Below are 21,686 nucleotides of genomic sequence, written 5' to 3'. Positions count from 1 at the left end.
AAATAATAAATCAAATGTGTGTCAAGGGAATCTTCAGCAGGGTGTATGAGCTCTTAGTGCTGTAGGACAGAGCAAAAAAAGAACCCCAGACAACCACTGCAGTCAAGCCATACGCAGTATCATTTTAGCCTGAACTCAGCAAGTTTCCTAGGTTATGTAATTATGGCTAAAATTACCTTTATTCCAGGCTGGAGAGCACCACAGAAGGAGGGAGACTATTCTGGATTTGTGCATTCGGGTATGTGATGATAACCATTTGCAAGTGGGGGCACTTAAAAGTCTTGCTTCAGTTTCTTTAGTCCCCTTTGGGTTTGTTCCTGTACAGACCCAGAATAAAAATTCCCATCCCAAAGCACTGAAATGAGGGTGCAAGGAGCAGGGACCTGAACATAGCCTTAATTAAAGACTGTGTATGAGGAAGAGGGTTTGATGAGCAGAACTATGGCCTTAGGACAGCAGTAGGGGATGGATCTCCAAGGGTGCTCAGGCTTCCCAAGGATGGAGCTGCTGAGGGAGTGGCTGCCTTGTGAGACTGCTTGACTGGACGAGAAGGGGAGAGTGCAACCTGGGAGGTTGCACTACAAGTGTTATCGGTCACCTATGTCAGCAGAGTCTGGTGTGATGCAGCAACACTGAAAGGAAAATGTACTCAGAGTTCCTGAGCTGAGTGATCATGATCTCCGGAGAAGGGGAGAAGCCTTAAAAACAGAGAGGTGTTGCTTAAAAACAATCCTACCACTGTGAGAACTATGTCAGGATGGCAGGAGCTGCTCTGACCAAGCCTGCAAACGTGGAGTCCTCTCAATTCAGGCTGGCTTCCACTCCTTGACTCCAGTCCATCTATCAGCCCCCAGCCAGGCGGTGGCATTGCCAGCTCCAGGAGCTGAGAGCAGACTTGGTGCTTCCCCTGTGATGAAGCTGGTGGCAATGAAAGGCTGGGCCTGTTCTTTGAGTCCAATGGCCAGTTGTACTATTGTGCCCTGGATATAAATCTTTAAAAAGCTGAGATTCTCATGTATCATTTGGCGCTTTAAAAGAAAGTATCATCCTTGATGGACACAGTGAAATAATTCCTGGGCAAACCCTTGCAGCAGGTATCCTGATGAAGGGTCTTGCACGCCCAGCGCAGTACAGCTAGCTGGGGCTAGGCAGCATCCTCCTCAAGGCCAGCGACCCGCAGAGACAGGTGCCTGGCTGCCTTTCAGCATTGCTGCCAGCAGATCTGAATGTCAAAGCCCTTCAAGGGAACGCTGGCTCAGTTCCTCCTGCCTTTCTCGTGCACCTTTCCTGACTGTATTTTGCCTTGCATAGGTCAGGTGTGGGAGATGGACCACGGTTCTTCACAGCAGTGTGTTCTAGTTACACCATCCCTCGTTCTCCACCTCTCTGCATTTCTCAGAAACAGTTTCCCCCAGTATTTGTGTAAAATGTGTCAGACCCCTTGGAAGCATACTCAAAACCTGAGTAGAAAACACATTTTAAAGACCGTGTTTGCAGGTTTCTGTACACTGTTTACATCCATATATGTAGATTTATCTGTCCTCTGCGTTTTCTGAGCCTTTGAATTAGCAGTGATGTCAGACCTCCAGCAAGTTTCTAAGAAGATTTTCCTACTGACATAAACATATTCTAAAAAGCTGCAGCATCATGCAAAGTCTTTGGTTTAGGTAAAATTCATTTTTACGTTGACTTTTGATTTTATGTTCTACGATAAATTCTGAAAATTACATCAGTAATATGTAATTATTACAATAATTACAATATATTACAAGGTGAAAAGTCATCCAACCCCTAAACTATCCCATTAAAATGTTTGTATTGTAACACTCTTCCAATTTTCAAAATGAAACCTCAACAAAATGAATACATCCCTATGGAAAGTTGCCATTTAGACTAAATTATAATTTCTGGTGGAAAAGTTTGGAAGAGTTTCAGTTGCTTTCAATTTTAGGACCCTTCTCCCCAAGTAGACATTCCGTTAGCAAAATCTTTTAGACACACAAGCTATCTTGTATAATTCATACAGCAAACACAGCTTGTTGGCCAGGCCTTGTTTGCAGAAATGGTTTATTCTTCCCCAAAGCCTGTCCATTTTATACTATACAACTGAAAACTTGTTTGCCACTTAAGTCAGTGTCTTTGACGTGCAAGGCCTTTCCTGAGGACAATAACTGTTGGCAATAACTGCTAGTATCTTCTGAAATGCCAGGTTAGTTAAATCATCAGCAGTTGCAGTTTATTATCTCATGAACCTTTGGGAAGTTTTTGAGATAACCAGTTAGGTGTCACCCCTTCAGCAGCTTGTTCAACCCCTGCTCTGTTTACACGGAGACTTTGGCTGGTAGACCTTTTTTCCCTGGATAAGTGATCATAAGAGTAGTAGCAAAAGAATGGTCGCAAGAGGAGAAGTGAAGAAATCATCTCCTAGAGTGATTTATAACCGCCTATAAAAGCTATGATGGAATTCATTCCCATCTAGATGTTGGATGATGCCTCTATGAAGCCATCTGTGAGCTTGTGTGGCCTCTCCCCCCAGGTCCGATTCAGCATCCCTGCTTTCAAGACTCTGCCCAGCTCTTGGTGTTTTGCAGCAAGACCCATATTACATTTAGTTCTTTGCCAGATCCTCTGCTTCGCTCCTGTCACTTTCCTCAGTGTCACTTCTGGCATCTTTTCTTTTCTGTAGGAAAGAAAGACAATGTAAATGAGCTGCAAAACCTATATTGTGGTATATACTGCAGGGGACTAGTCCTGTTTTCATTCACAGCACTGGTGTGTTAACCTGACAGCTAGAGTAAAAATAACACGCGATCACGTCCCTAAAGCCAGTGGTGCAATTGTCCCTGCATTGGGAGGTTGCCTTAAACTGCCAGAGGTTGACTTTGTTATGGTTTCACCTAACTTTTGGACACTTTTTTGGTCACCCTAATAATGTAATGTGACCTTCTGAAAATAAGTTAGTATTTATTCTACACATAGTTATTTTGCATGTTTCCCTGTGCAGTTTGTTACTGTCAAAGCTCTGCAAGTCAACACGTGTTTGCCCGGTGAGCGTATTGACTGTCTCCTCATTTTGCAGTCATCTACGAACTTGATGAGCGTATGTTCCATCATTTCCTCCAGAAAAACTGTTTTTCTCTTAATTTAGCTTCAATGAAGGGGTAGTTCAAGGTAAGCTGAAGGCGTAACACCAACACTGTGGTGGGTTTTTTTTCTCCTGGCCACAGATCCCCAAAGCCTTCACAAAACTACTCAGAGCCTACCAAGATGCCACCTGCTTACGTTAGCAAAGCACGCCAGGGAACGGGCATCTCTGGGGACAAGGTTTCTTCAGTGATCCCTATGCAAACTCTGGCATGCATCAAAAGCCTGTGGAATGCACCCAAAACTCAGAGGTGCAAATACACAGCATGGAATCTACCAGGCTTACCTGATTGCTCCTTCCTTACTCTGCTTTGGCCATACCAACAGGTTCCCAGTCTTGCAAACTGCATACTGGGAGCCTTTAGGCCGTGAGGAGAAACGACCATGGATGGCTCCCACGTCACCAGCACACAGCCACAAGCTATAAGTGAGCTGCTGCTCTGGTCTCTGTGAGCAGAGGTATCCACACAACTCCCAACACATGAATTCAGAAGCTCTGCCTGTTGGGTGGTCCCATTTCTCCCACCCCTTCCCTGCAGGAGTCACCCGGGATCTCACGGTCTTTCATGAGTAGTGGTGGCACAGAAGGAGACAAAGATTTTTCATACCGCACCACAGAGGATGACACTGAAGATCATCTGGATGATTAGATAGGACCAGAAAATGTGTAACAACTGCAGGATCAGCAGGAAAGTGTTTATCAGACAGCTTATGAGGAACAACGGAAATTTTGTCACAAAGTAATAGTATGTGCTGTGGGTAAGAGAGAAAGAGAGACAAATCAGGACACCCAAGACTAAAGCAGGGCATTTACCTTCACTCTTACAAGGGTCAAATGTCTTTCTGGGCAACTACTTGGCTCGTGTGACCCCAGTGCAGAGCTGAGCTGTGCTAGGACTGACCATCAGGCTTCACGCTCTGCCCAGCTCTCACAAAGCGTGGCCCGCTTCCCAGAGGACCTGCAGAAACTCTCTATTAAAATCACTAACAATGCGATCGTCTTTGCGGACAGGTTGGTTATCAGAAACATGCAATGCTTCCCAGAAGCAGCAGGAACAGGTAGCATTTCTCCTAAAATGAGTCTGGAGAGGAGCAAAAATTAAACCATAAGGGGACCTGGCGACTGGCACTTAAATAAAAAGATTATAAATTAATTTTTTAACTGAAGTTAGGGAAGAGTTGAGGGTACAGATGAGCAGTTGGGCAGGGCATTGTTTTTGGCAGAAGTCGCAGAAACTATCATCAGTTAGATGGGGACAGAAAGGAGGGAAGGTTTGGAAATGTAGAGCAGACAGAGCAGAGAGCAGTTCAACGCAGGAGAGGAATGATGACCACTAGTATGTGTCCTCCTCTGCAAGTTATCTAAGACATGAAATCTAAGACTCATTGGAAGCTGGATTGTTGGAGAGACACTACGTCTATTTGCTCTGTTCTTGCCTTCCTAAACATCTGCTTCTTGCTGCTGATGCAGACAGGTGCTGCTCTAGATGGACCCTTGGTCTGACCTGGGACATCTGTTACCTTCTTTGTCCTTATGTTACGATACAGCAGGTTGAGATATTGAGGTGTTTTTGCGGTGGAGACAACTGCAGTCATGGTTATTCTAGTTTCTTTCTCAGGAAAGTTGCCTCAAGCTTTTATTACTTTGCTGAGGGAGCCATTTCACCGCCAGAATCTGGGACTGGTTATGCAAAGTCACCCTCACAGGTGTCCAAACTAAATGGCAGCAGGACCAAAACTCAAAACTCAGCATCTTCAGCGCTGGTATGGAGCCAGGGCAGGAACAGAGGACAGCAATGCACACTTGTGCTTATGTGTGTGTAACATGTCCCATTCAAAAAATTCTTCTGGGTTTAATAAATGAAATGTTTGGTTTTGAAAGAAAACAGAAACCTTAGACTATAACGCAAGTGTTGTGGAATGAGTTTCTGGGAAGTTCATTGGAATCAGCTTTTCCAGGGGACTTGGCAGTGGTAAAGAAAGGGGAACAAGTTCAGCCTAGTTAAAGGCTGGGAGTGTGGTCAGGGGTGTGGTCAGCCATTCTCCAAGACTGTGTGTGGCTGCTGGAGGGATCATTGCTGATACTCTCCTGGCACGTCGAGTATCCTACCTCCTGAATCCTTAGCTTGCGCTCATGATTTTCTTCTTTTACTTCAAATAGATGATGGGTCACTTTAAATTACTATGCCATTGCTTCTATATTAATTTTATGTTAAGAGAGCTTTAAGCAGGCCTTTCTTAGTCTGCTAAGAAATTCTAACCAGTACAGTTTGTACCTTCTTTCTCTTGTAGGAACCAGCGTTTGCAACAGAAGGAGGCAACTTCCTACACAGTGGAAGAGTCACACCAGGTCTTGAGCAGGAGTAGAGGAGAAGGATTACGCTCAGACTGTGGTGGGGCTGGCTTTAGGAGGATGGAGAAAGACAGACCTAAAACATTCCCAGTGCCACAATAGCTCGTGAGAGGTCAGCTGCTGGGGCTGCATGTAAACATCTCATCACAGCATGAGAGACAGCCCCTGGTGAGACAGGCCCTGCCTGGGAGACACAGTGAGAGTGTGGGAATGGAAGGACAGAGGCTGTGTCTCTGGATTAATTAATATAGTTAATTAAATAATTAATATAGCTAAAACCCTGGATTTTTTTTCTTGGGTTCCTCAATTCCAGTTGGATTAATCTTTGAGCTTCCCTGTAGTGTCCTGCTCCCTGCCTTCCCTCCCCTCAGCATGGAGGGTCATCTCTGCAGAAGCTCAAATAGCACGTAACACCCATGTTCAGAGAACATTAAAACGTAACTCACGTTAACGGGAAAATGACAAGCCGGGATATGATGAAAACCACAGCGAAAACAATAAAGACTGCTTCACAGACCCGCTTCCATTTCATGTAATGGAGCATCTTGGCAAGCTGTAGAGAGACAAATTGCCGTATGTCCCATGTGCTTGTGTTCTCCTTCCAAGGGGCTGAGGGATTTCCCACGTCCTGCAAGGGTTACCAGGCTTGTGGGGATGTGTTCCAGCCCCTGCGCACTCACTTATTTTTCCCCAAGAGCAATAAATCTGATACTTCCTAAATGCTCTGGCACTATGGAACGTAAGTGGCTCACTTGTGTGGGCCAACACATCCACATGTGTCAAGGCACACACTGCCCACAGACACAAGAACAGCTCTGCATTTCTGGGTGAGGGTAACTCACCTCTAAAATATAATCGGAGGCATCATGGACCAGCATGACTATCATCCCAAACCGTATCAGATTAGCACAGTAGGAGACAAAGATCAGAGTGATGGTGGCGATGTGGTGGATGATCTGTTCCTTAAAGTCCTGGCATGAGAAGAGAGATTGTCAGGCTTACCTTGACCTGGCAGCACTCGTTCCTGGATGTTGCTGCCTCACTAGGATGTGTCAGATACCTCCACAAGGCATCAGTGCTCCTCCCCACTGTGCTACAGCTCTCTGAGGTCCCACACATTCCCAAGAAGAATGAATGCCCAATTTATGGAAACACAGATAAATACCAGTGAGGTAGACATGGGTGCAAACATGCTAGAAGACAGATTTTATAAATTTTCCATGAATCAATCTGCCCTTACAAAGTTCCTTTCTTAACACCCTATATTTTCCTTCCAGACCCCTCCATTGCGTATTGAAGAGCTTTTAATAATGACAGCAGACTGCCCTTGGCCTGGGGCAGGTCCTACCCACTAGCCATAACAGAGGCAGCTCTTCAACCTCCCCATGCTGGCCCTGGAGAGGGACCAATGGGATGGGCTGGAGATGCTGCAGGCAGTGAATATGCCTTCTCACATGCCTCATGTAAAGAGAGGACCTTGCTGGGTGGTTCATGCCTGCGTGAACAAATCTGTGTGTGCAAAAAGGCCGTGCTTTGGGGGATGAGACGATGACCCCCGAGTGCTCTGTGGTGGGATTGGGAAGGGCAGCTCTGGCTCTGGCCCACGGAGAATCACTGCCAGGCAGTGGGTTCCTGCTGCTTCTTGGAAGCATTGCAGGTGTCCAATAACTGACCTGTCTACAAAGACTACTGCAGTGTTGGTAATTTTGATAGAGTTTCTGTGGGTCCTCTGGGACTCAAGACATGCTTTGTGAGAGCTGGACAGAGCTCATCTCTGGGGAAAGGCATGAAATCTCCAAAGAGAGATGTGATGATCAAACTAAACAACCAAATGAAGCTGAGGTTGAACCTCAGCTTGTGCAGTTGAACTCAGCTCTGTGCAGTCTCCACTGCAGAACGAGGCGAGGGCAATGGTGGGTGCTGGGTCCATGGGTCCCAGGAGGTCACCTCATCACATGCTGAAAAGCCACACATCTACAGGATGTAGATGTAGCCACGCATCTACAGGACCCTCATCACATCAGGACACAGCCCTCTGGTTCAGGCTACACCTGAGACCAGAGCTGGGAAGGGCCATGATGCCCCTTGGCCAGGCGGGGGGACCCCATATTAGCCCCTGGTGCTTCCCCAGCCCAGCAGGTGGGAAGGCCACACCACACACACGTGGGACCCAGCGCAAGGTGCAATGGTGGGATACGAGAGCTCATGCGCTCAGGGGTCTTTGTGGCAGCATGTGTGCCCTGTCCTTTGTATTCCTGGGGAGCTGACAGAGGGAGAGGAAAGCCTCCTGGCAGGGGGTTGCAGTTGTGCTGCTGTCACTCACCTTCCTCTTCACATCGAAGGGCAGGGTAGCCACCAGTGAGCAGTAGAAGGAGAGCTCCAGCAGGTAGAACCAGTCCAATGCAGATGGGAGAGGCTGCGAGACAAGCGACAGGCAGCGTGACATCCCTCCCTAGCCCTGGGGGATGGGAGAGGGGAAGGGTCTTCCCAGGCAAGGCCCCTTCATTCAACCCGTGTTTGGGACAGCAGGGCTTGAATTTTCATGTTCCCTGTGACTGAACTGTTTGCTGATGTGCTGACAAACCTGGTCCAAAAGCAGAACCAGCCCTGGCCAGTCTGCAGAGGGACTTAGAGGAGTTGGGGTCTCCCCTCTGCAGGGGGTTGGGACATCTCCCATCTCCATCCCTGCTTTGAGAGGTTGAGGGATGTCCTGACTGTCTGGTCCCTTTTGTGGCTGCATACACAGAGCTGCTTCCAGCCAGGCTTGGGTTACAGAGAATCTCATCGAGAGGAGGTGCCTGTTCAGGGCAGAGACTCTCTGTCCACTATCATACGGAGCACCTATGAGGAGCTTGTCAAGAAGAGAGTCAAAGCCATTTGCCATGGTGCAAGGATGAGAGACAGCAGGCATAAGTTGAAACAAGAGAGGTGGGTGCAAGGGGAAACTTTTTCATCATGAGGACAGTCAAACAGTGGGCTAGGTTGTGTTCTCTCCATCCTTGAAGGTTTTCAAAACGACTGGAGAAAACCCTGGGTAACCTGGTCTGATCTCACAGCTGAGTGCTGCAAGCAGGAAGTTGGACAAGAGACCTTCTGGTCCCCCTTCCAATATGAATTATCCTGTGATTCCATGCACTTGCTGCTCACCTGTTGTGGATATTTCAGCCAGCACACGGTGTGGTCCCAAAACCAGGGCTTCTGTGCAGAGAGAAGGCAGCGGTAAGAACTCGTAGCCTTTTAATGACACGTATTGACCATGTGAAGAAGTACTTTAAGAAGTCAGTGTGCCCATGTTAGATCCAATCTGCCTTTGAGCTTTGGAAAAAGTGGTTGGCAAAATGCATTTGTCATTAGTGAACACACAGGATGTCACACAGAGGGTCTCAACATGCAGTGGGCAGCAGCCACAGTCAGGACAGGGTCTGGTTTTGGCTGAGGTGCAAGGGCTGTCTGTGGGTTATCGGTGAGGAATCACACAGTGATCTAAGACAGGGAAAGCCATGGTAACGTCACAGACACCTGGCCAGGTTCACCCAGGGAAAGGGGGACTGTTCTGCTGAATCAGAATTGGGAATGGTTCTGCTCCGTGCCCCTGAATTTGTCCTTCTTTGGCTTTGGACCCACAGTTGTGGCCACACATGATCTTTGGATGGGCTCTCCAAAATGGCCCAGGACCATTGGCCTCATTTGCCATGAACGAGGAAGCCCTGAACAGGGTCACTCCACAGCATCACTCTGCTCACGTACTTACATCATACAGGAGACCCAGCCCAGAGAAGAATGAGGTGAAATAGAATGTAAATCTCCAGCTAAAACAGAAAAAAAAAAAAAAAAAATTATGACTTCCTCTAGAGTTGGAGCAGCTCCCCAGCCCGTGCCCAGGACGCTGCAAAGCCCACAGGGGAACCTACGCTTGTTTGGGCGGGGATTTGCAGAACCTCAGCTCCTTTTGCACATGCACGTGTGTGTTGTTAAGGCAACAGGGTATCCACAGCCCACCCAGGCTCCGCTGCGGCCCACGCGGTGCCCAAATTCCTGCCGTACTGCATCAGCATTAAACAGGATGCAGCATGACTACCAAGATGCCTCTACCTGTCTCCCTTTGCTATGTGGGTGTTTGTAGATCACCTATGCAAATGTTTATATGCCACAGCCTGTGGAAGGCACCTAACTTTTCCCAGTGATGGCACAGGAATACCAGGGGTCTTAGGAGTTTCCTCAGAAATGCTGCAGTGTGAAGCACTGAGCAAGTTTTTTCGGGAGAATATTTTTTAAAAAGCGTAACAACAGGATTCAAGCACTGAATAATTTATTTTTCAGAGGGGGAGGGAGAGTAGATCTCACACCTGATAGGGGTCTTTGTGTACATACAGCATTAGACCTCAAGCTGAGAACGAGAGGTAACCTGACTTCTGGTCAATACACTTGGTGACTCCTCTCTCCCTTCTGACTCCACGTATGGATGAGATATGCAGGAAGATTTCATACAAGAGAGCAAATAACTTGAGGAAAAGGAATGCTTTCTGGCGTTTTTCAGTTTTACCTCCCTCTGTTCACGGCTTGCACTGCCTACTAACTGCACTTTATGGATTTATTTTATGATCCATGCTGAGAATATTTTAAAATTTTAATTTCGTATCATCTTGAGAAGAAGTTTGACACGTTTTGCAAACGGCAATGCTGCTCAAAATCCCTCCAGCAGCTGAGATTTAAACCCGACCTCCATCAAGGCCAGTGGACTCTTCTGAGGCAACTTTAACTTTTTAAAGTTAAAAGTGGAAAGGAAGGAAGGATGAAGCTGGCAGCGTGCAGGGGTGGGACCCAGTCTCGTGGTACAAAGTCTCCATTCGCAGCCACAGCTGGCAGCAGGCTCCTCTGGGGGTGTGTCTGGGGCTACGGACAGGGCAGGGGATGGTGATGCAGTGCAGACCTTGCTGAAGGTCTCCATCACCAGAAGCCCCTGCTGGCCCACCTACCTGGCCTCGCAGAACTTCTTCATCAGCCTGGGCCGGTCCTGGGCCCGCCGGTGCCGGAACCAGGTTTCCACCTCTTTGACCGGCAGGTCGCTTTGCTTGGCCAGTGAAACCAGGTCCCCCTAGAAAACAGCAGGGAAGCAGGACTCAGCCTTCCTAAGGCTGTGTGCCCCCATGGGAGGGGGAAGAGCTGTGCCCCTGCAGGCTGCCTCTGCTGCTGTGGGTCCATGTTTCCCCAAAGAACACCGTTCTTTGGAAAAAAACCCATAATTGTATCAGCTCTATTTGCATATGTGAACCCCCAAATCATTTTGGCCATGTTAAAACTGCAATTCAGTCGTATCTAAATGCAGGTTCAGAAGTAAGCACAGGCTCTCCCTGGTTAAATTTTGCCAGCTTACACAATGGGATTCAATGTCTTTGCTAAAAAAGTCTAAATAATTTTTTTTTCCACCTCTGATGCAATTTTGACTGAGTATCAGCTACAGATAGCAAACTTCAAGATAAGTTTTAGCTTGTGATGATAAAAAAAACCAAGCACATAGTTCACTCAGTAATGTCAGAAAAAGCATCTGAGTGACTGCACATTCACAGGCTGAAAATCATAATTTCTAACATGCTCTGTTTTATGCATGAATTTCAAATAAAACTACTCAGCCTTAAGATTTACAAACTGAGATTAAAATGAATGTAAAAATGAGCTCATGAGCATTTTTTAATCATTCTGACAAAGCTTCATAGAAATTTAAGTAAAAAAAAATAATTTAAAATCCATGGATTAGTGTGAGTCATAATCCAGGCTCAAAGAGTTGCAGTGAATGGAGTTAAGCCCAGTTGTTGGCCGGTCACAAGTGGTGTTCCCCAGGGCTCAGTACTGGGGCCAGTTCTGTTTAATATCTTTATCAATGATCTGCGTGAGGGTATCAAGTGCACCCTCAATCAGTTTGCAGACAACACCAAGTTGGGCAGGAGTGTTGATCTGCTTGAGGGTCAAAAGGCTCTACAGAGGGATCTGGACAGGCCGGAGTGATGGGCCAAGGCCAACTGTGTGAGGTTCAACAAAGCTCCGTGCTGAGTCCTACACCTGGGTCACAACCACCCCACACAACGCTACAGGCTTGGGGAAGAGTGACTGGAAAGATGCCCGGCAGAAAAGGACCTGGGGGTGTTGGTCCACAGTCAGTTGAATATGGGCCAGCAGTGTGCCCAAGAAGGCCAATGGCATCCTGGCTTGTATCAGCACTAGCGTGGCCAGCAGGGACGGGGAAGGGATCTGACCCCTGTGCTCGGCACTGGTGAGGCCGCCCCTCGATGAGTGGGTTCAGTTTTGGGCCCCTCACTCCAAAAAGGCCATTGAATGACTCGAGCGTGGCCAGAGAAGGGCAACGGAGCTGGTGCAGGGTCTGGAGCACAGGTCTGATGGGGAGCGGCTGAGGGAACTGGAGTTGTTTACTCTGGAAGAAAGGAGGCTCAGGGGAGACCTTATCACTCTCTGTAACTACCTGGAAGAGGTTGTAGCGAGGTGGGTGTCAGCCTCTTCTCCCAGGTAACAAGTGATAGGACGAGAGGAAATGGCCTCAAGTTGCAGCAGGGAAGGTTTCAGTTGGGTATTAGGAAAAATTTATTCACTGCCAGGCTTGTCAAGCCTTGGAACAGGCTGCCCGGGGACGCAGTTGAGTCACCAACCCTGGAGGTGTTTAGAAGACGTGTAGGCGCGGCGCTTAGGGACATGGTTTAGTGGTGGACTTGGTAGTGTTAGGTTTATGGTTGCACTCTATGATTTTAAGGGTCTTTTCCAACCTAAATGATTCTACGATTCTGAAGGACTTGCAGTTCTGCTAAAAAAAAAGAGCCTTATCCATAGACTGTACCCAAACGGGGCGATGGCTGCGTCCCTAGCGGAGCCAGCAGCTCTCATACCACCACCTGCTGTATTCGATACGCAGCAGCTCCGGGGGTGCTGGGACTGCAGCTGTTGAACATATCGGAAGATGCTGAGATACTTGTGTATAAATATATATTTTTTTTCTTCCCTGGAAGGCTAGTTAGCAGTAACGGCCTTGCCTCTGAGGCTGTTTTGGTTGGGCTGGGGTATCTGGACAGAGAGAAGGTGTTACTTGCCTGAGCGCTCAGGACACCGGGACACAGGGGACACTCACCTTCTTTGGGGTCCTGCCCAGCAGAACGTAGAAGCCTTCCAGCGTGGCATTGGGCTGAACTTTGGGCCTCCGCTTGTCACTCACACCCAACCTCCTGCCCAAGGGCAGAGCTACGGTTCTGAAAGAGGAAAGAGAGTTCAGACAGGAGAGGACGTGTGTGCCCACGCTGTGAGCCAGAGTCAGCCAAGAGCAAGATCCTGCCAGCGCTGTATCCTGTGCACGAATTCACCGCACCAGGGGCCCAGCCCTGCCCTGGGTGCTCACATACCCAGCCCGAGGGCACCAGCACACCCCAACTACGCATGCACAGCCCAAGGGACCCAGTACTGCTCCAGGGGCACACGCAAAGCCTAGCGCCTCTGTCAGGTCAATGCTCTTTCTTGAGAGAGATGCAATGGCACCAAAGTAAAGGTGAGGCATGTTGGATCTGCAGTGGAGACAACAATAACAACTACAAAGTAAGCAATCTTGAATTCTTCCGCCAAGGCCCTGAGACACCTTGCATTTCTCTGTGTTGGAGTGCATGGTGGTCACCTTTACAACGTTCCCAAGCAGTCCAGACCGTGCCATGAAATGAGTCTGCAAGTGTTTGAGTGAATGAGTCTGCAAGTGTTTGTCCCGTGTGCTGTGCCCACTGGCTGAAGCAGGAGCCAAGGACGGAGCACAGGGGGACATCCTGGTTCCTGCAGGAAACATTGGCTTTGCAGGAAAGTCCAGCAAGGCTCTAGTGGAAGACACTGGTTTCTAAAAATCTCATTGTTTCTAGGAAGACAATCAAGTGCAACACCTTTGAGGGAAGACCTGATGACCCCAGAATTAATTCTGGCTCCTTCTCCAGCCCGTCTGTCACAGCTTCTCCCATGGCTGTGCGCAGTGGGCAGGAGCCAGCTCTCCAGGGAGATGGGCTAGTGCTCCCCCAGCTCCATTAGGCCACAGGAGAAAGCCCATGTCCCAGCTGAGGGATGTTTGCTGAGCACAGCCTTGCTACTTCACAACCCCCCCTGCCCAAAGTCCCGCTCTGCCTGGTGGGGAAGCATCTGAGCAGCTCTGACCACGCTAGCACTGCCCTGCTTCAACTCATCAGCTCCTGTGCGTGAGGGTTGGTCTGGAAAAGGGGCCCAAAGCCCAGTCTGGGTCCATCTCCTGTGCTGAGCCATGTGGAACTGCCTCATTTCCACAGGCGAGTCCTGGGGAGGTGCCAGTGGGTCCTCAGGCTCCCCTGGGCAGTACCATTTCCCTCAGCCAAGCGAATGCCCACAGCTACGGCAACTGGGGTGCATCACCCCTGATCGAACTGGGGACCTCTGGTGCTGGGAGGAGACAGCAGGGCAGAGCTGGGCAGGGAGGAGCGGTGTGAGTAAAGTGATCCCACAGTGAGCCCCAGGAGCCATGGACACCCCCTCCTCCTGCCTCTGTGCTGACAATGGGGGCTCACTTGGGAGCATCCTCTAGGATCAGGCTGAGCCCTGGCTCAGCTGGGGGATCCCAACACTGACATACCCGGCAAATCTGTGTTGCAAGCTCCCACTTGGCCTCTCTCCAGAGGGACCCTCCACCCACAGCTGAGGTGTGACTGACTGACTTGTCTTTACACAGCTGCTGGTACAGGTTATGTTACAAGTACAGGAGAGAGGGAGGGCAGGGCAAAGAGCTGCCACGGAAATACCACATGTCACAAAAAGCAGAGAGATTCAGTATTCTTGGGGACAATCCGTTTTGTAGTGGCCAGGAAGGAGGTAAGGATTAGTCTGGAGCAACTCTGCAAGACACTGGTGGCAAGAGAAACCAGATTGGCTGCACTCACCTTTCAAAGATGCATCGGACAATGATCAAGAGCAGGGCACCAGGGATGCAGAGCAGGAGGTTCTGAGGCTGTGGGTAGTGTACATCCGCAGACTCCTTCATGTCTTCCCAGGTAGCTCCAGGCGGCAGCCAATATTCATGGTGCCAGAACCCCTCTGATAGTCCCATCCTGGTCGAGACGGCGGGCACAGAAAGCAGAGCCTCTGGGATTCAGCAAGCAGGTAGCAGTAAGGCATAAAACTCACTCCTAAATCAGGAATCCCAGCAAAACAGCTCATCAGTCACACTCCCCACCTCTCACTTGATCCCATTACTTCAGACTAGTTGAAATAGCATCGCTTGTTCTGACCTGCCCGTGAGCTTGGAGGTGGGGTAAGATGTCCTAGTACAAGAAAGTAATTTAGTGGGTGTCAAGGAGGTGGCTGACTTCAATTACACTCTGCTGCGCAGATGACTGAAGTCCCCACCTGGTGACAGTAATAACAGGGGCTTCTCTCTTGCTCGCTCCACCAGCCTTTTCCTTAGGCTGTGAAGCCCTCACTTACTAATCAGCTCTGACACCTGGCAGAGGGTGTGGTCCCAGGTGAGACTGGCCACAGCCATAAAGATCTTCTTGCACCCTCAGGGCCCCAACAGTCTCAGTTTTGGTTCCTCCGTCTTGCCCAGCAACGTCCCGTATCCTATTTGCATTTTGAACCATCACATACCGAGCACTAAGTGGATATGCCGCTCCCCAAAACTACTCTGAAGTGCTGACGCTCCGCCCAGCACTTCAGGAGACGTTCTTGGTGCACCACGTTGCTCTCCTCCGTATTGTTTCACTTGGGTTTTGTCACTCAGTCCCTCAGTACCATAAAACCTTCTGCTCGCAGTCATTCTGCATCATCAGCATGAGTAACTTTCATTATCAGCCAATTTTGCCATCTGCCTTTCCTCCCCCTTTTTTGGGGCACCTACAACAATACAGAGCTGCAAAAAAATCCCTGTTGGTCTCATGGTAACACCTCAGAGGGATTTCGCTAAGTCTGTGGTGAGGGACCTTTCTGAATGCCTTTGTAAAGCGAAGTAGGTAGCAAGTTCTCTCCTCTGCATGTGCTCACTGACTCTTTGGGATAACTCCAGCAGAGTGAGACATAATTTTCTCATACACAACCCATGGGGACTCTTTCCTCTAATATTATGTGTTTCCACAAATTCCATCATTTATTCACAGAATCACAGAATCATCTAGGTTGGAAAAGACCTTGAAGATCATCCAGTCCAACCATTGACCTAACACTGACAGATCCCAACTCCACCATATCCCTCAGTGCTATGTCGACCCGACTCTTCAACCCCTCCAGGGATGGGGACTCCCCCCCTGCCCTGGGCAGCCCATTCCAACGCCCAACAGCCCCTTCTGCAAAGAAATCCTTCCTAAGAGCCAGTCTGACCCTGCCCTGGCGCAGCTTGAGGCCATTCCCTCTTGTCCTGGCGCTGGGTCCTTGGCTCAAGAGACTCATCCCCCCTCTCTGCACCCTCCTTTCAGGCAGTTGCAGAGGGCCATGAGGTCTCCCCTCAGCCTCCTCTTCTCCAGACTAAACCCCCCCAGTTCCCTCAGCCGCTCCCCATCAGACCTGTGCTCCAGACCCTGCACCAGCTCCGTTGCCCTTCTCTGGACACGCTCGAGTCATTCAATGGCCTTTTTGGAGGGAGGGGCCCAAATAGTCATAGATAATCGAGGCATATAGCAAGAACACGGAGACAAGATCAGGCTAGAACCAAAAAATTCAGTGAGCTGCCTGCATGTGACTTCCCTGCTTAGAAGCCCAGAGAAGATCCATCTCAGGCTGGTGGGTGAGAAGATGTTACATAGCAAACACACTAACTGGGTAATAGCAAACCTGCCTGGCGTTCACTCAGGTGTCAAGAGCAAACTCGTACTAGAAGGAGTTAAACTGCCAACTGCAGAATGCCATTTTTTGTTTCAATCTTGTTACCAGAAAAATCTAAGTTTCCAAGTGGGAATGTGAAGAGGCACAGCCAGCTGTAGTCTGACATCAGAGCAGTGTAATAACCAGCAGCAGCGCTACAGGCTTGGGGAGGAGTGGCTGGAGAGCTGCCGGTCAGAGAGGGACCTGGGGGGGTTGATTGCCAGCTGGCTGAACAGGAGCCAGCAGTGTGCCCAGGTGGCCAAGAAGGCCAATGGCATCCTGGCTTGCATCAGAAATAGTGGGGCCAGCAGGGACAGGGAAGGGATCTTGCCCCTGTGCTCAGCACTGGTGAGGCCGCCCCTCGATGAGTGGGTTCAGTTTTGGGCCCCTCACTCCAAAAAGGCCATTGAATGACTCGAGCGTGTCCAGAGAAGGGCAACGGAGCTGGTGCAGGGTCTGGAGCACAGGTCTGATGGGGAGCAGCTGAGGGAACTGGGGGGGTTTAGTCTGGAGAAGAGGAGGCTGAGGGGAGACCTCATGGCCCTCTGCAACTGCCTGACAGGAGGGTGCAGAGAGGGGGGATGAGTCTCTTGAGCCAAGGAACCAGCGCCAGGACAAGAGGGAATGGCCTCAAGCTGCGCCAGGGCAGGGTCAGACTGGCTCTTAGGAAGGATTTCTTTGCAGAAGGGGCTGTTGGGTGTTGGAATGGGCTGCCCAGGGCAGGGGGGGAGTCCCCATCCCTGGAGGGGTTCAAGAGGCGGGTTGACATAGCACTGAGGGATCTGGTGGAGTTGGGATCTGTCAGTGCTGGGTTAACGGTTGGACTGGATGATCTTCAAGGTCCTTTCCAACCTGGATGATTCTGTGATTCTGTGACTCCCGCAGTCTTTCCAATGTTTCAGAGACTGGTATTGCCTTTCGTATTGTTTCTCAACATATTTCTTGGCCTGCTTTATTGCAAGTTCACATTAGTCTGCCAAAGTTACATGTCCTTTCAACTTTCCTCGTTTAGACATGACTTTTTAACGCTGCCTTCCTGTTCTATGGGACGCCCTTACCTGCAGGCACTGTGTCTGGTGCACATGTGTGCGTAAGAAAAACAGTGTCTTTCAACGTGTAGCCAACCAAGGAAAGGTTCCCTTGGGCATACGTGTCTAAATGAAAAAAATGCAGTGGACGTACATCTTTGATGTTTCCCGAGTGTGTGCAGGGGGAAGGGAACAACTGTGACAAACTGCTCTTAAAACAAGATCCCAAACAGCACTAGAGGTCCGCATGGTCTGGAGTCAGCAGATTCATGTCAGCTCTAATTTTGGGCTACGATGACCAGATGCCACCCTGGGGGCCATGTTTTTGCCACTCCTTGACTCACCCATCACACAGCAGCCTGGGAGCACCAGTAAATGTTCTTTTTCTTGTAGCTCACCTGGTGTTGGACACCTCATCTCCAACAGCTGCTTGCTAACATGCGATGCACTTTCTCTGTGCACATGTGGTGATAAAAATACAGGGTAAAGAGATCCAGATTCTGCTGTGGTGCCCCGTGCTCCATCTGCTCTGCTGGGTTTTTCAGCAGACACGTGATAGTCTTGCTGCAGGCTTCCTACAACAGCTTCTCTGTGCTTGGGGCTGTGATGTCCCTAGTATGCAGGGGGTGGGGGGAGTTTATACACTAAATTCATAAACAGTATCACAGCACTCACAAGCTTCCCAACACTGGCACAGACATAGAGAAGGTGGAACAACAGGGCGAGGAAGCTGATTACAGACAGAACTTCTTTAAGCAAGTTGATGGCAAGAAAACTTGCCCCAGTGACTCATCACTGTCATGCTCCGTTCCTCAGCTAAAAGCAGCACTCAATCAAGTCCAACAGCTCTCCTGAATCCTTGGTGTATCCTTTCACAAGAACCAGATTTGCCTCCTAATAAGCTTATCTCAATCTTCAGGGGGGACAGCAAAGCCCTGAGGATAAAATTCAGCAGGCATCAACATATGTCTGCACCATCTCCACAGCGCACTGTGCAGCCCCTGGGAGGCATTCTGCTCCTCAGGTGAGAGGTGGTGTGGTTTTACAACAGGGGTCTTTCCTAGTCTTCTAAAACTTCGTGAAAAATAAAAATATACATTAATTTCTCTCCTCCTACCCTCACAAGTCCAAAGCATTTCCCCAGCTGGCCTGGCAGTACCAAGTAACCCAGTCCACCCCCTAGGTCTAGTGTAGGGGTGCCCCAAAGTGTCTTTTGTTCCAGGGCCAAATGCAGTTTTACCCAGTAGGAGACAAATCAGGCATCTCCAGTTCTCTACTGGCATGGCCCAGTACGGCCCCACCTGCTGGGTATGCACCATCCTCTCCACGCAGGCTGCACGTGTATGGACCTCGGAAACGGCACCCACACGTCCGCCTCATCACACGTCCACCTGTAAGGCACATCTAGCCAGGTTACCTCCTGCTAGTAAAAGAAGCAGAAAGAGGCCAATCAAAGTTTTTAGAAGTAATTTATAAAGAACGTTTACATTCAGTAGTACAAAATGATATATAAGCATCCCTCCTGATCACCTGCAGAGGAGTGGCAAGGTTGTACTCAGATTAAAGAAACGTGACAGAATACAGAACATGTACTTCGAACTTCAAATCAAGGTTTCAGAGACAAACTATTTTCAGCAAACACAAATTTAAATGATGATGCAGGAGCAGATGCTCCTCCCAAAGCATGTTACTGCCCAGGAAATCACTCGCACTGCAACCACGTTTTCCTCTCTGAAATTATCCAATGTCTTTTGACTGAAACCTAAGATGAGCACATACAGGCTCAGGTCAAAGCTCTCTCAGTCACATCTCAGGTGATCTGAGTGGATTGCTGAAAACCCTCTTGTCCTTCTATGCTGTCTTTTAATTTTATTGCCTTTTAGCATGTGCACCACCTCCTCAAATCAGGCATTTCCTTGGTCCATGTCCCCCTCCCCCCAGTTAGTACTGGCCCTTACTGGGCACATATAGGCAAGTGTCTGCATGGCCTTGGCAGTCTAAGTCCCTGCACTCATTGCAGTGAATCTGTTAATACTTTGGTTTCATAGATTAATTTATCAAACAGAAATTCGTGTCATACTAATTTAACTCTTTTAAGGTGTTACGGAATCTGAAGTCTAGGACTACACACGCTGTAAGATATAGGACAGCTACACAAACTGAATCCAAACTGCGTCATGACTTCATGGACTATTGCTTTAAACTTGCTATTCTTGATACATCCAGGTAAAGGCCCCAGAGTTAGAAGGCCATGTTAAAGCATTATTCCATAAAGTTCAGCAGATCTCTGAATCCTTTTCCCTCTGAGGATAGGGGAAATGTACTCCTTTCTTGCCACAAGCTAACTCTGTAAACACTTCCCACTGTGCCAATCACACCAGGTGTAAACATGAGCACTTAAATCACTGTTGTCTTCCAGATTATCTAGTTTCTTGTCACCTCCCTTCTCACAACAGCATTTCCTTCCAAGACAGGTTTAAAGGATTACCTGACAGTTGAGACACAGCTGCCTGGATTTTCCAGCTCTTCCAACTACAGTTTGGGTGGGTACCCTCCCCAGTCTGGGTTTTGGAGTTCCCACCTTTGTGGCAATAATGCTGACAACAGAAGGGACTGACATCCACACCATTACAAAACTGGTCACGTGGCACACGGCAGCATTTTCTTTGAGAAGAAAATGTTTTCTCATATGTCTTTCCAAAGCTTTCATTCCACTATGCTCAGTTTGAATTTTCTGAGTGTGTACAGGGCACCTGTCTTCTTAAAAGAGGTGTCCCCGTATTAAGATTTAGAGTCTCACACTTGTTAGTCATAAACATTAATGGCAATGGGCCAAGGCCTCCAGAGGCTGATCCAGGCTAAATAACATTAGGTGGTTAAGACTTGACGTTGCCAGAGTTTATCCACCTTTTTTTTTTAAAAAGTATTTTTTAAGATTAACACATTTAACAACAGCTATGGTACAGCCTAATACAAGTCAAAACACTTTGATCCCTTTCTATCTTACAACCTATAGTAAGCTTTTACTGAAGAAAGACCAAAAACTTCCTTCAAATATCACTGACTATAAACACTTTGTTTATGGGAAGCAGGAATTCAGTTATGATACTGCAATTGCACTCCATTTTATCTACACAATGAGCAAAACTGTTTCTAAAGATGGTTGACTCATTAAAGACCAGCTCAGAAGCACACGAGCAGTAGTTATCTCTCCTTGACGTGGCCATTGGTGAGGTGGGTTCTGTTGTTCAGTGGCTCAGATCCGTTCCTCTGCATATAATTGTTGCTGGTGACGTTGCTGAAATACGTGATCCCGTTTTTCTCCTTTTCCCTAATCTTTTCTCTTTCTTCATCCTTGTCACTTTCTTCTGTGTCACTTCTCATGTCCTTTTCCATCTACAGAAACACGTGAATGAGAAGCAATACAAACATGGAAGTCTGCACAAGCAGCAGTGCTACCTGAGCCACAGACAACATTCCTCTGCTGCTTCAGACGTGCCTTTGGCACAGCTCTACTGTGTCCTTCCAGCTTTTATATCACTTTTGGAAACAGATTCTCTCCACCTCTTTTATTTCAGTCTCGGCAGAATCCTAGCTGTGACCCTGATAAACATTAGGAATTACTGCACAGGCTGAGAAGCAGCACCAAATCACAGATGCCCAGCACTGAGGAAAACCACGTAAGACCGAGGGGATCCACACTGCTGCTTTGGGCATGAGCATGTGGAAGAGGGATGGGGAGAGGCAGTTAATCAAACTCTTTAACATCTTCCAAAAGGGACAAGGAGATAGCTTCTGACCACTGGGTGGCTGCAGGTTGAGCTTTGGACAGTTGGAAAGGATATGCTCAACACAAAGCCACTCAAGTCTGATGACACTCAGTTTTACGTTCAGGTTTTTCCTCTCGTTATTGACTGAGAGATCTGTAATTCACTTTTATAAATATTTAATTCATTGCCTTAAAAGGAAGACAAAGCTGAAACACTATGATAAAATGAGTTTAGAAAAAGCAGCCCAGCACTTGCTGGCTTCCCAGGCTGTTTCTACTCTGCAATACAAGATGCCAAAATTGGGGACAAATTCAGTGTCATACTCCTTGTTGGAAATAGTGCTCTAAGGGAAAGCAGCAAACCCCTTCTGTGACCTGGGCTTTGGAAACTGCTCAGGGGCATGTGAGCTGCTGCACCGACACCTGTACTCTCCATTCAGTCCGTTCTTCTGGGGCTATCTCCTGGATCATATTAAGAAGTCTGTTTGGTCTGGTGCTGTTTCTAGAGATCGCTACACCCAAATGCAGACGAGGTTTGTAATAA

The 21,686-nt window shown here is 48.4% G+C and overlaps 2 protein-coding genes across 7 annotated transcripts in view; both read right to left on the bottom strand.

The window, feature by feature from the left end:
- Nucleotides 1-1,963: 1,963 nt before the first annotated feature.
- LOC141916500 (ceramide synthase 4-like) lies at nucleotides 1,964-14,732 on the bottom strand. Its single transcript, XM_074809075.1, has 10 exons — nucleotides 14,434-14,732; nucleotides 12,630-12,747; nucleotides 10,474-10,592; nucleotides 9,249-9,306; nucleotides 8,645-8,695; nucleotides 7,821-7,913; nucleotides 6,340-6,468; nucleotides 5,944-6,050; nucleotides 3,753-3,897; nucleotides 1,964-2,680 (listed from the first exon to the last, which is right to left on the bottom strand). The coding sequence occupies exons 1-10, from the start codon at nucleotides 14,598-14,600 to the stop codon at nucleotides 2,609-2,611; spliced, it is 1,059 nt and encodes a 352-aa protein (XP_074665176.1). The 5' UTR covers nucleotides 14,601-14,732; the 3' UTR covers nucleotides 1,964-2,608.
- Nucleotides 14,733-18,825: 4,093 nt separating this feature from the next.
- LOC141916497 (ceramide synthase 4-like) overlaps nucleotides 18,826-21,686 on the bottom strand; it is a 51,737-nt gene continuing 48,876 nt past the window's right edge. For all 6 annotated transcript variants that reach the window (XM_074809068.1, XM_074809069.1, XM_074809070.1 and 3 more), the window contains one exon: nucleotides 18,826-20,769. In XM_074809068.1, the coding sequence (XP_074665169.1) occupies nucleotides 20,578-20,769 (192 nt within the window). In that variant the 3' untranslated portion in view covers nucleotides 18,826-20,577. The remainder of the gene's footprint in view (nucleotides 20,770-21,686) is intronic.

The sequence above is a fragment of the Strix aluco genome, chromosome 29, assembly GCF_031877795.1.
Source record: "Strix aluco isolate bStrAlu1 chromosome 29, bStrAlu1.hap1, whole genome shotgun sequence".
NCBI classification, from domain to species: domain Eukaryota; kingdom Metazoa; phylum Chordata; class Aves; order Strigiformes; family Strigidae; genus Strix; species Strix aluco.
Note: the sequence above shows the minus strand (reverse complement) of the source record. Positions and strands in the feature narration are given on the sequence as shown.